The following is a 16281-nucleotide window of genomic DNA, read 5'->3' as shown; positions in this document are numbered from 1 at the left end:
CCACAATATTTAGCTATTACAAACTGTGCCGCTATAAACATGGGTGCACATACTTCTCTGTGATATGATTCTTTTAGTTCTCTTGGAAAGATACCCAGCAGAGGGATGGCTGGGTCAAATGGAACATAGACTATTTTTATAGACTATTTTCTTTTTTCGTTTTTGGTATCAGGGATTGAACTTGGGCCCTTGCACTTGCGAGGCAGGCAGAGGAACCACTGACCTAAATCCCTGGCCCTTACAGACTATTTTCTTTCTTTTTTTTTTGTTTTTTTTTGTTTTTGTTTTTTGAGACAGGGTCTCACTGTGTAGTTGAGACTGACCTGGAACTCACTATGTAGCCCAGCCTTATAGACTATTTTCTGATGTTGAGTTTTCTCAGCCAGTCTTTCTATCTGCAATTAAATGACTTATACTACAAAGGAATGTAAAATTTCCCTCAATTCATAGTTTTATCATATCCAGCACCATCTCTCTCTCTCTTTTGTTTTGGGGGGGGTTTGAGGCAGGGTCTCACTATGTAGCCCAGGCTGGCCTTGAACTCATGACAATCCTCCTGCCTCAGCCTTGCAAGTACTGGGATTACAGGTGTGTGCCCCCATGCCCAGCATCAACACCATTTCTATTACTTACAATATTTTTGGATTTTCAGTTGGGCCTAATGTTCTGCTTATGAGAGTATTCATATCAAATCAAGCTGTTTAAATAGAATCACAATATTATTCTATGAGTGTTTATAATTACATTTATTTAAACTCTTGTTAATCATTCACTGAAGTATAACTTTTTCTACTTAATGGTTAGAAAAAGTAAATATTGATCTCTTGAAGGTTTTAGAATATCACTTAGCCTATAAATAGGTGTTTTTTTATGTGACTCTTGCAAATAACAAATGTGCTGTAGTTTAGAAACTCTTCGATGACTCTTCCCCATCAAGGTTTTTTATTGCTTATTCAAATCTGGTTAAAACATCTATAAGAATACTAGTTTCATCTTGTATAGTTAGTATTCCCTTTATTTTGTTAGAGTTATCTTAGATTCTAATGGAGAAGGGTTGAGATTACAATGTGGGGTCTATACATTAGCTAATTAAGTGATTGTGTTTCTAATTTACTTTTTTCTTTTGGTACTGGCGATCAAACTCAGGACCTTGCACTTGTGAGGCAGGCAACAGCACCACTGAGCTAAATCCCTAGCCCTCAGCCCTCTAATTTACTTTTAATGATATTGTTAAAAGCACACATATGTGATTTAATATCACTTTACTGTGTTTTTTTTGTACCAGGGATCAAACTCAGGACTTGCGAGGAAGGTGGTGGAACCACTGAGCTAAATCCTCGGCCCTTACTTTACTATTTTGATCAAATAAAAATTAAAATCATAGGACAATGAAAATTATTTTAGTATATGAACCAAAAGATAAACAATTCATAGATTTTTTGGGGACAAAATACAATATGTCTATTTTGTGTGTGTGTGTGTGTGTGTGTGTGTGTGTGTGTGTGTGTGTGTAACTGGAGAATGAATCCAGGGCTTTTGCACTAAGCTACATCCTGAGGCACTTTTATTTTTATTTTGAAACAGGGCCTCACTAATCATTAAGTTGCCCAGACTGGCCTCAAACTTGCAATCTTCTTGCCCCAGCTGCCCAGAGTGCTTTTATTACAGGCATGTGCCACCACACCAAGCTATGTTTTCGTTGGCTGGTGGGGTTGATTGGTTGGTTATTATTATTTTTTTATTTATTTGGAGACAGAATCTTACTATGTAGCCCAGACTACCCTTGAATGCATTACATAGCACAGGCTGGTCTCGAAATTACAGAGATCCTCCTGCCTCAGCCTCTGGAGTGCTGGGATTACAGACATGCATCACCATACCCAATGTGTTTTGGTCTTTTAATAAGTGAGGTCAAGCCGGGCATGGTGGTACATGCCTGTAATCCCAGCACTCGGGAGGCTGAGGCAGGAGGATCGCTGTGAGTTCAAGACCATCCTGGGCTACATAGTGAGTTCCAGGTCAGTCTCAACTACATAGTGAGACCCTGTCTCAAAAAACAAACAAAACAGTGAGGTCAAGTTGAATATCTTTTGAGTCAGTGTCAAACCAAAGTGGTGGGCATGAGTTTTGAGGTTATAAATTGTTCTTTTTCATTTGACATTAGATAGTTGACTCATTAAGTATTGCCAACTTGGATCGAGACACATCAGATTTGAATTTTGGTTCTTACACTTAGCAGCTTTGTAAGCTTGGCCAAATTTCTCTTGGTTTTCATTTTATAATTGTATAAATGGATTTAAGAACACCTACTGGCGGTTGATTTGAGAATTAGATAATATACGATGTTTTTCACATTACAATAGGTATGCAGCGAAACATTCCCTTTGTAATGATTCAGCTGGAAGTGCAGCTCAGTGCTTAGCCTGTGGAAGGCCCGGGGTTCTCATCCCAGCATAAAGAATAGGGGGCTGGGGATTCAGCTCAGTGGTTCCACCGCCCACCTCAAGGGTAGAATGCAAAGAATATTTGTATTCATTGTCTCAATCCTTCCCTTTAAGAATGAAAAACTCGCTGGGTGTGGTGGTGCATGCCTGTAATCCCAGCACTCCGGAGGCTGAGGCAGGAGGATCACTGTGAGTTCAAGACCAGCCTGGGGTGTATCGTGAGTTCCAGGTCAGTCTGGACTACCTAGTAGACCCTGTCTCAAAAAAAAAAAAATAAATAAAAGAATGAAAACCTCTGTCCTTTCTCCTCCTCCTCCTCCTCTATCTTTTCTCTCTTTTTTTCTTCTTTCCTTTTCTTTTTTTTGGGGGGTATGTAGGAAGAGAGGGTAGTTACAGGTGGAAAGTAACAGACTTTTTTCTGGTTTTTGTTTTGTTTAAATTTTTTAACTTCATTTTTCTGTCCTTCATTGATAGCAAAGCATGACTAGTTCTTTTTAGCTATAAGGCTCAGCAAAAATTAATGTTGGTATGTTACTTTCTTGCAATTCAACTTCAAGAAGGGAGGTTTTTTAAAAAAAATCCTTTTAAATTAAAAAATTATTTCTTAAGATCCTTGAAGATTTTGGTTCCATATAAATAAGACCAGTCAAAAAGGCTCTTGCAAGTATTTTCATTTCCAAATATTACACTTCACTCTCCAAGAGTCTGGTGCTGGGTTGGAGGAAGAGTCCTGAAGATGACATTTAATCTATTTACATGGGCCTCAGAGACCCTGCAGCCTAGATTTCAAGAAGCAGTTGCAGCAGTTTGTTGGCAAAGGAAGTTTAGCTGTTCATCGTGTGAACATGGCCCTTTCACGGCAATTTGGACTGTGTTGACACTAAATTTTGTTTAAGAAAAAAAAATTTTTTTTTCTACTGGGGATTGAACTCGGGTGGGTCCTTGCACTTTTGAGGCAGGTGGCAGTACCACTGAGCTAAATCTCTGTCCCTTGTTTAAGAATTTTGAGAGAACATTTAAGCAGAGAACTATATAAAGATGGCTGTTTTAATTTTTTTTCGTTTAGTTTTTTGAGACAGGGTTTCTCTATGTAGTACAAGCTGGCCTGGAACTCACTGTGTAGCCCAGACTGGCCTCGAACACATCATGATCCTCTTGCCTCAGCCTCCCAAGTGCTGGGATTTCAGGGCTGTACCACCATGCCGGACTAAAGATGTATATTTTATTTTCCACTGCTTTTTTTTTTTTCCTGGAACCAAGGATCGAACTCAGGACTTTATGCTTGCCAAGCAGGTACAGTGTCCATTGCTTTTATATATAAAAATTCTCTTTACCTTCTTAGTTATTGTCATAATACACAAAAAATTAAAAGAGCAATGAGTCCCTATAAACACAACATTCACCTTTAGGAGTCATAAAACTTCAGATTGTTTCAAGCTTTTTCGTTTTTGTTTCTGTTTTGGCATTATTGGAGACTGAACCCAAGTCTTCTGACAGAGCTACATCCCTGGCTCTTCCTAAAAATTTTTATTTTTTATTTTGGTACCAGCAATGAACTCAGGACTTAGCGCTTGTGAAGCAGGTGCTGTGCCACTGAGCTACATCCCCAGCCCTTACAATTATTTATTTATTATTTATTTTTTGAGACAGGGTCTCGCGATGTAGTTCAAGCTGGCCTTGAGCTCCCTGTGTAGCCCTGGATGTTCCAGAACTTTGCAGTGATCTGCTTGCCTCAGCCTCCTGAGTGCTGGGATTACAGGCATAGCACTATGGCTGGCTAAAAATTTTTATTTTTATATTTTGAGTCAGAGTATTCCTATGTTGCCCAGGCTGGCCTCAAACTTGAGATATTTCTACCTCATCCTGCTGAAAAGCTATAATTACAAGTGTGAGATGTCATTCCATGAAAACTTTTTTAAAAAATAGAAACAAGCATACAGATTTGACTGGCATGTGTTGAAAAGATATATGTGTGTGCACCCACATGCATGTGCAAGCCACTTCGATTCTAATGCAGGTTAATCCTTTCTGGGAAGGACAGATGTTCCTCAAATTGAAAATAATCCATTTAATTATTTGTCAAATGCCTAACTCATGTCTGCATATGTGAGCTTCTTTGAAAGAAAGGTGCCAAGACCTGTTTCCTTGAAGAGTCTGATAATCATCTTTTTACATTGGAAATATTAGGTGGAGCAAAAATGACAGTTTTTATTTTAAAATTATATATTTACTTTAAGGGTATTAAAAATACTGGATCTTCCAGGTGTGGTGATGCACATCTATCATCCCAGCACTCAGGAGGCTGAGGCAGGAGGATCACTGCAAGTTTGAGGCCAGCATGGGCTACATAGTGAGTTCAAGGCCACCCTGGAATATATAGGGAGACTCTCTTAAAAAAAAAAACCAAACAAAAACATAGAATAGGCTACCAATTAGTTTTTAGTTTATGTATGCAATTTATTTATCTAGTGAAAATCTTGAAGCTCTTTTATAAAATTATTATGTTATGCCCTTCAAACTGGTCATATTTTTTGGTGGTGTTTTTTTTTCCAGACAGGATCTCACTATGTAGTTGAGACTGACCTGGAACTCCCTATGTAGCCCAGGCTGGTCTCGAACTCATAGCAATTCTCCTGCCTCAGCCTCCTGAGTGCTGGGATTACAGGCGTGCGCCACCACTCCTGGCTGCTAAACTGGTCATATTTCAATGTTCCTTGTTTTATTTTGTTTTTTGGTACTGGTGGTTGAACCTAGGGCCTTTGCACTATGCTGCACACATCCTCAGCTCCTTTAAAAATTTTTTATTTTGAGCCAGGTGTGGTGGTGCACACCTGTAATCCCAGCACTCGGGAGGCTGAGGCAGGAGAATTGCTATGAGTTCGAGACCAACCTGGGCTACATAGTGAGTTCCAGGTCAGTCTCAACTACATAGTGAGACCCTGTCTCAAACCCCCGCCGCAACTTTTTTTTTTTTTTTTTAATTTTGAGACAGGATCTCACCAAGTTGCTAAATTGCCCAGGCTGGGCTTGAACTTGCAATCCTCCTGCCTCAGCACTACCCCCACCCCCGCTGGGATTACAGGCATGAACCAACACTCAACTTCCCCATTGTTCTTATGCTTCATAACTGCAGGAAGCTCTCTATCTAAGTATGTCAATGGTTTTCAAGAGGTGGAAGGAGGAGGAGAAGGAATCTGACTCCCAGGGGACATCTAACAATGTCTGGGTACATTTTTAGTTAATACCGGAAGCAGTGAGGGGATAGAGACCTGTGCAGCTGCTGCACACCCTGCAACGCCCTGCACAGCAACCAAGAATTATGCAGCTCTGGATGTCAGCGGCGGCGAGACTGGGGACTCGTTGCATATGTCAGCAGCATGTGCCTATGGAAGATGACATTTCAGAGCCGAGAGGTGGATGCGAACCTCAGGGAGCCAGCAGGATTTGGTGAGGTGGAGGCTGCGCGAGCCATAGTCTCCTGAGCGTGTCTATCTCCCCAGCCTCTGTCCACTTTTCCTCAGAGCCTCCCAAATGGTCCGTTGTCAGGAGGCACATCTGTGAACTTCCACCATTTCACGTATTTATTGATTAAAGAGAGAGTGAATGTGAACCCTGGGGGCTTTGCTGATGGAGGGATAAGGATGCAGCCCAAAGAGGCCAGAGCTGTCCATGGAATTCTCAAAAGTGCATTTAAGAGGGAGAAATAGTTCCTCTACTAAAGAGAAAATGACAGGAACCCGCAAGAAGAAAGGGAGTGGAAAGACCAAGATAAGGGGCCGCCTGGGGGTGTCCTGGTCACTGATTCTCCTCTTCCCTGTGGTCTTTACTGAGCCAAGAAGTTGCTCCTTTTTGCTTCAGCCACCTTGAGTTACATCTGTCACTGGCAACCCAAAGTGTCCTCTCACTAGGGCACCACTAGTTCAGCACAGGTGACATTTCAAGAATTAGCAATATTGTAATGAAATATGAAGATTGAACTTGGTATTGGCTTTTTGATTACAAAGTTTAAAAGAGAAATGCTACACCACTCACTTCACCGATGTTTGTATGAAGCCGGTGCACTCGGGACCCCGCAGGAGGGGACTTAATCCTAAGAGGTCAAGAGTGACTCAGAGGTGGTCGCTATTACAGAAGGACATTGCAGGGGTAAAGGAGGACTAGGAAGGGCATTTGGCTGGACAGAGCAGGCTAGTGGGAGCTGGTGCAGAGGGTGGACAGGGTAAGCTGTGGACATGGCAGTGGTGCATTGTGGAGGAACATGAGGGCCAAGGGGATGGCGTCTGGGATGGGACAGTGACCAGGAAGAAAACCTAAATGCACGTCAGGGGTATGTGTTTTACAACCCTTGGTGAAAAAAAAAAAAAGGGACTTTGTCCAAAGGCTCTGGGGAGCACTAATAACATTTACACAAGGAAGCAGCATGTTGTATGTTAGAATTATCACTGACGCAGGCCTGTAATCCCAGCACTCGGGAGGCTGAGGCAGGAGAATAACTGTGAGTTTGAGGGCAGTGTGGGCTGCACAGTGAGTTCAAGGCCAGCCTGAACTACATACATAGAGAGACCCTGTCTCACAAACAAACAAACAAACTGACAAAAAACAAAACAAAACATTCTGTAAGGTGAAGATAATAATAGTTATCTGGCAAGGTTGCTACCAAGATTCTAGATAATAGTTAAAGGGATGATAGCCAAGCCAAAAAATGCACTCTGCGTTCTGTTCCAAACACTGTTAAAAACTCAGAGAAATTGTCAATTAGTAGGTGGGATTATGAGAGTTTTACTAAAGGCTTAGACTTGCTTAAAGGTGATCACTAGATCTACAGAAACATGGGGTTTGAAATTCCTGGTCAGTGTTGACAGCTGCTAGATCAGTCAAGTTCCTGCCAAACCAGGACATTTCAAACTGAGACAGAATTTCTGAGATCATTCTAGAAACAAAAGGATTCCAATAGCCACTATGGAATTTTTTACAATGTCTGAGAATTATGGAATATATAGTCTATAGCCACCTATGAATTGAGTATTATGTTAGGAGTGTGTGTGTGTGTGTGTGTGTGTGTGTGTTACTAGGGATTGAACCCAGAGTCTTCTCACTGAGTTACATCCCCAGCCCTTTTGTTAATTTTATATTTTGAGATAAGGTCTAGTTAAGTGGCTAAATTATCCAAGCTGGGCTCCAACTTGGAATCCTCCTGCCTCAGCCTCCCAGACTGCTAGGATTACAGGCATGTACTACCATGCCTGGTTTATGTTTTGTTTTTTTTTCCTCAATAAACATTCTTGGGACTAAAAGCTAATCCTAAAGAATGTTTCTTCAAGGGCCACAAGTGGGAACAGTAAGGAAAAATACTTCATTGCAACAACAACAACAGCAGCAACAACAACAACAGATCAAATTACTCTTTTCTCCATAAGGATTTTTCTGAGTAAAGTAAGTACAGAGGGGACAAGTGGAGAAATAATTCACCTTAGGCTACCAAATCATTGCAAGATCTCTCTCTGGTCAAAAGGTCACTGGGTTATGTGGCGTATTTCATTTTCATACTGATTTCAAGGGACCCCTCACACCATTTATTTAATCTGGTGATTTAGAAATTTTAAGTAGATAAAAGAAAAGATTTCAAAAAAACACTTATTTGAAATGAATCCTTCAGCTTAAAGCAATGTAGTTTGTCACTTGCAGAAAGTGCTAATTTTTGTTAAAGGCAGAGGCTCTCTTTAACTAGTGGAAGTGGAAAATGTGTGAAAGACCACAATTTTAAAGCTAAGTTTGGAAGCAGTATCCATTAGTTAGTTAAAACTTTTTTCCTGTTTGTTTTTATCAGATAACCAGTAAAGCCTTTAAATTAATCACCAGGATGTATTGTTTTAATGAAAATTATAATTGTTAGCATTTTTCTGGATAACTGACACTTGTCAATAATTCAGAGGTTTTCCTTACACAAAGGTTAAATCAATGTATACATGCTTCTAAAAGAATATATGAGAAACTTCTATTAATAATAACTTCCTTCAGTTGGAATTGTTAGGTGGATCAAGAAAAGGATTTAAGGGCTGGGGATTTAGCTCAGTGGTTCTGCCACCTGCTTCACAAGTGCAAGGTCCCAAGTTTGATCCCTGGTACCAAAAAATAAAAGAAAAGGATTTAACTTTTTGTCTTGGAATGATCTGATTTTAAAAACTTTCTGTGGGCATGGATTGTTCTAGTAATTAAAAGACCTAGAAATATTAAAATAAGTATTTTTCTAACATATGCATTATCTTGATAGCTATGAAATAGCTGAAAGGTTTTTTTTCCCCACTTAAGGTCTTTGTAAAATAGTGTAGTCATACACAATAACATGTTCTTTATACAGCTCTATTCAAAGATGAGAAAATGGCTACGAAGTCATAATGTAATCTCTCCTACAAGAGTACAAGTGACTAAAACGGTAGTCTTATGGTTTTATATCCTATGTACATATATATAAAAATCCAGAAAAACAAATACAAGAAAAGGGTTAGCATAAAGCACTTCTATGTTCTTAGGCTCAGGCAGGAGGATCACTGTGAGTTCGAGACCAGCCTGGGCTACATAGTGAGTTCCAGGTCAGTCTTAACTACATAGTGAGACCCTGTCTCAACCCCCCGCCAAAAAAAACAAAAAACAAACAAAACTAACATTAGATTCTTAAAAATTAAAATACTTCTTCTAGCAAGTAAATATTAATACTATTAATATTTTTTCATTTTCAAAAGGTAACAGATATTCAGAATAATTTTTCACAAGTAAATTATTTGACTCAAAAAGTTGAATCTTATTCCACTTGTAACCCTCAACATGAGGCTAAGTTTCTCAAAAGTTTCCAAAAGATTACTTTTTTTAAAAGATTTTAAAATAAAAATTATTTAATTATGGTGTCATTTATAAATCCAAGATCCATAGAGGCTATGTTTTATTCTACAGCCTTGGGCAAATTATTTAATCTCACCAAGCTTCAGTTTCCTCATCTTTAAAATGGGAATAATAATAGGATCTAGTTCATAACGGTGTTATGAGGATCAAATGTGTTAATTCATGTAAGAGGCTTAATGTCTGTGGTACATTATAAGCACTCAGTAAATACTGTTTGCATTTTCACTGCTGTTTTTAAAAGTTTGGCGTTTCCTAACATAGGCTCTAGCTTTTGAAATATACTGCTTTAAAATACTTAGTACAGCATATTCTTCCCTGGCCTTATATTAATTGTTTAACTTCTAGAATCATTGATCTCATCTTTTCTGCCAAATAAAGCCAAGCGTGGAGTACATTCATTTCACGTTCTGCATCTCGAACTATGTATCAGCTGACATTTACTTTTCTTCCTACAGCTCCGTACCACGAAGCAGAGCAAGACTAGCAACACACACGATTATGATGTCTGTGCCTTAACATAATTCTGAAATGACATGTTGTCAGAAAAGGTTCCCAGCAATGAAATCTATACAATACTGGTTTCCCACAGAATAACAGTAGCCTCATATTCTCATATTCGAATGTATAACTGTAGATTTAAAAATGATCTCAAAGTAAAACTTTGGAAGAAACTAAATTGGATTAATACATCAATAACAACTTAGAGACACAAAACATGCTCTACTTTAAATATGAAATCTGAGGCTAGAACTTGTGAATTAGCTTCAAATTAGCTGTGCTGACTTCAAGAAAGAGAACCACTTAAATTTCTCGGTGTTTCTTTTTAACTCCTTGCACATTCTGAAGCTATGCTTAGAAGCCAGGTGCACGTACCTTGATCAGGTTGTGTCCCACGGTGTAGACAGTTGTTATGTTCCCCCTTTCTCCCGGAGCGTGTATGCCTGTTCCGTACCCATGCCAAGCAACCAGATACGGGTTGTGAATCGTAATCCAGTATTTGACACGGTCCCCAAATGTCTGGAAGCAGTATGTGGCGTAGTCGTTGAAGATATCTACCATGGATTCATTTTTCCACCCCCCGTATTTTTCTTGTAACGCTAAAGGCAAATCCCAGTGGTATAAAGTAACTATAGGCTCAATGTTTCTCAGTAGTAGAGCGTCCAGCAGATCACTGTAGTACTGGAGACCTTTTGCATTGGCAACAGCTATTATTCCATCGGGGAAGAGCCTTGGCCAGGAAATCGAGAACTGATAAAAAGAAACTCCTAAAAAATCCAGAGCTGACAAGTCTTTTTCCAGAAAAATGTAGCTGTCACTGGAGCCGCTGGTGCTGTTGACAATTTTAAAGTGTGTGTGGATGAAATGATCCCATATAGAGGGTCCTTTTCCATCCTCCTTCCAACTCCCTTCCACTTGAAACGCTCCAGTCCCAACACCCCAGAAAAAGTTTTTAGGGAAAGTGTCATAGAGAAACAGCTGACTTGCGTTTACCGGGCTAAAATGAGGATTTCTAGACCAGACAGCTTTTCCCTCTCCGGAGAGTCCGGCCGCGGCTGGCAGCAGGAGCAGCGCCGACAGGATGACAGCTCTTCCCAGTGCCCGGCTGGACATCGTCTTTCTGCGGGGTGCGTCCCTTTCATGGGCGCTGAGGAGGATCCATTCATTCCCCGGAGACCCTGCTGCCGCGCAGCCTGGCTTCTCCCTGCCGCCTGCTGACTCTTATCAGCGCTTCAGCGGGAGCGAGTGATTGTGAGGCTCTGTCAATGATTAGCCTGAACTGTGGGACTTAGGATGGGTCGGGAGGGCCGCGTAACTTGAGGGAGGTGGCCCCGCGGCCGTCAACAACTCGTCCTCCCTCCTCAGGGGACAAATGAGATGAAAATGCCCCAAGGGACAAGACTTTGCCGGCAGGAAGACCTGTGCTAGCAATGAAGAAAAATGGCATTTTGCGTGTAGCCTTTCATATTGACGCAAATCTTTTGAACATTATTGAATAATTTTGAATATTATTTTTGAACATTATTTTTAGACTTTTGGAATGGTGATTTTATTATCTATTTCAGGTGAACTAATATTACATATGATCAATAGCATCCTATATCCCAACAATCAAGAATTAGGAAAGATAAGGCTTACACTTTCACATAATGTATCTCAATGTTACCTTAGTAAAGGTACCCCATTTTAAGAAAATTAAACTACTGATAGATGTGAAAGAAGATTTGAATGAAGAAATCCAGCAGTTTCTGGATGAAACACTTGAGTACTTTCAAATTTTATAAGTTTAACGCACATTTCACCAAAATCCTCCGATTCCAGGTCTTAGTTCAACAAATTTACTGAGAAAGTTCACCTGAAGGATAAATAGATATTAATTATAAAAAAGAAAGAAGGAAAAAAAGAAAATGTGAAGTTATAGATTACCTTCAGATAAAAGACTACAACAATTTAAAGCAGTGTGATCCTGGAACAGGAATAAAGAGAAACATTATTCAGAATATTTAGCTTCCAAAACCACTTTATTTATATTTATTTATCTTTGTATGTATATGTGTATTTATTGATTTATTTTGAGACTTGGTCTCACTATGCAGTTCAGGCTGACCTTGAACTCACTATGTAGCCCAGGCAATCCTCCTGCCTCAGCCTTCCAAGTAGCTGAGATTACAGATGTATATCACTGCACTTAGTCACATGTATTTTTGTAGTAGCATTACTTATTACCTACAAGTATTTATTTTAAAATAATTTAAAGATCTATCCATTAAGCAAATAATTGTCTAAAGCATTAAATACCGCTTTGATGGTATTAGCCTTATTTTAAAAGAATATGGAAACGAAGGAATGTAGCTCAAAGGCACAGTACCCACCTGGCAAGTGCGAGGCTCTGAGTTTGATTTCCGTACCCCCCCCAAAGAGTATTTAGTAACGTTTGAAAGCATGGTGGTAGTAACATTAGGTGTGGTGGTGTCCAGTTGTAAACTCAGCACTCTGGGAGACTGAGGTAGGAGGATTGCAAGTTCAAGCCCAGTGTGGGCAGATGAGTGACTTAGTGAGACCTTGTCTTAAGATAAAAAATTAAACCTGGGGGTTTAGCTCAGTGGTGCTGTCACCTGCCTCAGAAGTTTAGGTCCTGGGTTTGATCCCTGGTACCAAAAACCAAAAACCAAAACCAAACCAAACAAAATAAAATAAAAAATTAAAATGGCTGGGGATGCAGCTTAGTGCTAAGGCCCTGAGTTAAATCTCCAATATCAAATAAATAAACACATAAATAGATAAATAAAGGCTTAAAATAGGGATGGGGGCTCTGGGGATTTAGCTCAGTGGTTCCGCTGCCTGCCTCACAAGCACAAGGTCCCAAGTTTGATCCCTGGTACCAAAAAAAAAAAAAAAAAGGGCTAGGGGAATAGCTCAATGTTAGAGAGCTTACCTAGTATTCATGACCTCTTTGCTTCTCCAGTCCCACAAAAAGGAAAAAAAAATTAAGAAACCAGTGAAAAAAATCAAGACAATAAATTGAATAATCAGTATGATAATGATGTCATAAAAATAGAACAGAACCTATAGAAGAATAGGAAATACCCACATTGGACCATATCGTGTTTGGATGGCAAATTACAGTTTTAGTAATTCCTTTTTTTGTATATTTAATTTTTTACTTTTAATAACAAAAATGACCATAAAATGAAAAAGTCAATATTAGATGTAAAAGTTTATTGATAAGAAACTGGATGCTTTCCCTCTAAGGTTAGGAATAAGGCAAGGGTGTCTTCTATCATCACTACTCAATGTCACACTGGAAGTCCTAGCTAATGCAATAAGACACGAAAAGGAAATAAAACAGGCAGGGAAGCAGCATAACTGTTTGTTCATAGGTGAGAATAACTGTCTATGTAGAGAATCCCAAAGAAGCCAGGTATAGCATGCGCTGCTTGTATCCCAGAACTTTGGGAGGTTGAAACAGGAAGACTGGAAGTTCAAGCCCAGCCTGGGTATTTTAGAAACTGAGTGAAACCCTGTCTCAAAATAAAAAAATAAAAAGGTCTGGGAATGTAGCTCAGTTGCAAAAGCCCTGGGTTCAATTCCCAGTACAACGACCAAAACAAAAACCCAAAATTAGAAAACAAAAAACAAAACAAAAGAAAGAAAGAGGGAGAGAAAGAAAATCCCCCCAACCCCTCCCCCGCAAATCCTGGTACTAATAAGCAATTATTGTAAGATTGCAAACTACCTACTTGACACACAAAAGTTAATTGCTTTCTTAATACTAGCAGTGAACAATTAAAATTTGAAATTAAGGGCTGGGGATGTAGCTCATTGGTAAAGTACTTGCTTAGCATGGGTTCCTTCCGGTACTGAAAAAAAAAATTAAAAGATGTCCTTTATATTAGCATATTAAAATTGAAATTAAAAATCCATTAACATTAATCTAATATCATTTCCCTGCTATTACTCGCTAATGGATGGTTGGGGCTTTTTTTGTTTTTTGTTTTGGTACTAGGGATCAAACTCTGGCCTCGCACTTGTGAGGCAGGGGGCAGAACCACTGAGCTAAATCCCCGGCCCTCTAATGGATGGATTTTAAATTTAAAAAAACAGAAACAAAAAGGAAGTATTTAGGTATAAATATTTTTAAAATGAGCAAGATCTGTCGAGGTGAACTGATGAAAAACATCAAAGAAGATCTATATTAATGGAGAGATATTCACATAAGTGGATAAGAAAACTAAATATTATCAAAATTTTCTTTACAAGTTGATCTATGAATTCAGTACAGTCCCAATCAAAATCTTAGTTAAATTGGGCAGGGTGCCATGCCTATAATCCCAGCACCCTGGTAAAACTGAAGCAGCAGGATCACTAGTTCAAGCCCAGCCTGGGCAACTTAACAACTTAGACCCTGTCTTTAAAAACATAACAAGGGGGCCAGGGATTTACCTCAGTGGTTCCACTGCCTGCCTTGCAAGTGCAAGGACTCGAGTTCGATCCCCAGTACCAAAAACAAAAAACAAAAATACAACAAGGGCTGGGAGGTAGCTAAGTGCAAAAACCTGTTTTCAATTCCCAGCACTACAAGGAAAAAAATCTAAGCCTGTAATTACCACCATTCATCTTCAAAATTTTTCATTATCTCAAAATGATTATCTGTATCTCAGAATAATTCCCCACTCCCTCCTCCTTCTAGCTCCTAGAAACTACTGTTCTATTTGACATCTAATAAGTTTGATTGCTATTTACCATATTTAGGTAGTATAACAGGGAATTAGTCCTTTTTGTACACGGTTTATTTCACTTAGCAGGATGTTTGTAAGGTTGATCCATTAGTAGCCCATGTTGGAATTTCATTCCTTTTTTGGGGGGAATTGCTTTTGTTCTTGCATTTGTTTTGAGATGGAATCTTGCCTCAGACTGCTGAGTATCTGGAACTATAGGAGCATGTAATTGCACTTGGCTCTTGTTGCTTTTATGGCTAAATAATATTCCACTGTAGGTGTATGCCAATTTGTTTATACAGTGATGAATATTTGGATTGCTATAATTTTTGACTATTATAAATAATGCTGCTATAAACATGGATGTATGATTATCTAAGTCTCTGCTTTCAAATGTTGAGCTATATAGCCAGAAGTAGAATCAGTGGGCCATAAGCTAATTCTATGTTTAATTTTTTAAGGAACTACTAAATTGTTTTTCAGGGTCTTATCCCTATGTAATTCAGGCTGGTCTTGAACTCACAATGATCCTCCTGCCTCAGCCTCCTAAGGCTGGGATCCCACCATGTTTGGCTAAATCATCTTTTTTTTGGTACCAGGGATCAAACTCGGGACCTTGCTCTTGTGAGGGAGGCAGTGGAACCACTGAGCTGAATCCCCAGCCCCAAATCACCTTTTTATTTTTTAAAAAAATCATACTTAATTTCTATCCCTGGAGACTAATCCAATAGATCTGAGTAACACATGATATGATTTTTTTTTTTTTCAGTACTGGGGATGGAACTCAGGACCTTGGGTTTGCCAGGCAGGTTCAGTGCCACTGAACTAAACTCCCAGCCTATATGATTCTTTTTAAGAATTCATATTTTAAAAGCTATACAAAGCAACAAGTTACTAATGGGTGGTTCTGTAAGAGTAAAAAAATAAAAGAATGTGGAAGAGGGCCTGGGATTTGGGTCAGTTCCACCACTCTTGTCTCACAAGTGCAAGATCCTGAGTTCGAGCCCTGGTACAAACAAAACAAAACAAAACAAAACAAAAAACAAACCAAAAGAAAAACAGGAACAAAAGTTGAAGTCCCCAATGTTAACATTTGGCCTATATTCTTACACACACACATACACACACACACTTATTTTTTTAAAAAACGTGAATGCAGCCACCAGTGTTCTACAACATGCTTTTTCTCTTTATATTTTATTTAGAAGAGTTTCTGCATTGATACGCATGGGTCTGGCCCAGTCTTCTCACAGGTGGACAACATTCCCAGGTACGGATGCAGGCTTCACTTCACTGACCGCTGGGTTTTCCGTGGTTCTCGAGGCCAGTTGGCCTGACTCAGCTTTGCCCACGTGCCAGCATGAGAGATGCTAAGAAGGCGTTCGTGGGTTAAGGTCTTTCCGGCGCTCGTGGGCATTTCTTGACTGCCAGCAGCAAGACAGGAGCAGGGTAAGTTCCCACCCTCAGTGCAGGGAAAGTAAGTCCCCATCCTCTTCTCAATACTGGGTTTTCCCAGCTCTTCCCATTAAAAAGATGGATTTCACTTCCGTCTTTCTGTGACCTTTTCTAATTACAAGTGAATTTGTATATCTTTTCATTTTTTTTGTTTTGTTCTTTTGAAACGGAGTGTCACTGTACAGTTTGAACTCCCTATGTAGCCCAGGCTGGCCTTGAACTCACAGCCTCCCGAATATTACAGGTGTGCTCCACTATGCTTAGCTATA

The 16281-nt window shown here is 39.5% G+C and overlaps 1 protein-coding gene across 1 annotated transcript in view; it reads right to left on the bottom strand.

Moving 5' to 3' along the window:
* The window catches only part of Klb (klotho beta), a 40374-nt gene extending 29277 nt beyond the window's left edge, over positions 1 to 11097 (bottom strand). Inside the window, exon 1 of the mRNA XM_010625107.3 lies at positions 10215 to 11097. Within this exon, the coding sequence (XP_010623409.1) occupies positions 10215 to 10952 (738 nt within the window). The 5' untranslated portion in view covers positions 10953 to 11097. The remainder of the gene's footprint in view (positions 1 to 10214) is intronic.
* Positions 11098 to 16281: the final 5184 nt, after the last annotated feature.

This window comes from Fukomys damarensis, unplaced genomic scaffold (genome assembly GCF_012274545.1).
Source record: "Fukomys damarensis isolate Sample0158 unplaced genomic scaffold, DMR_v1.0_HiC HiC_scaffold_35, whole genome shotgun sequence".
Taxonomy (NCBI): domain Eukaryota; kingdom Metazoa; phylum Chordata; class Mammalia; order Rodentia; family Bathyergidae; genus Fukomys; species Fukomys damarensis.
This window is presented reverse-complemented; position numbering and strand designations above follow the sequence as displayed.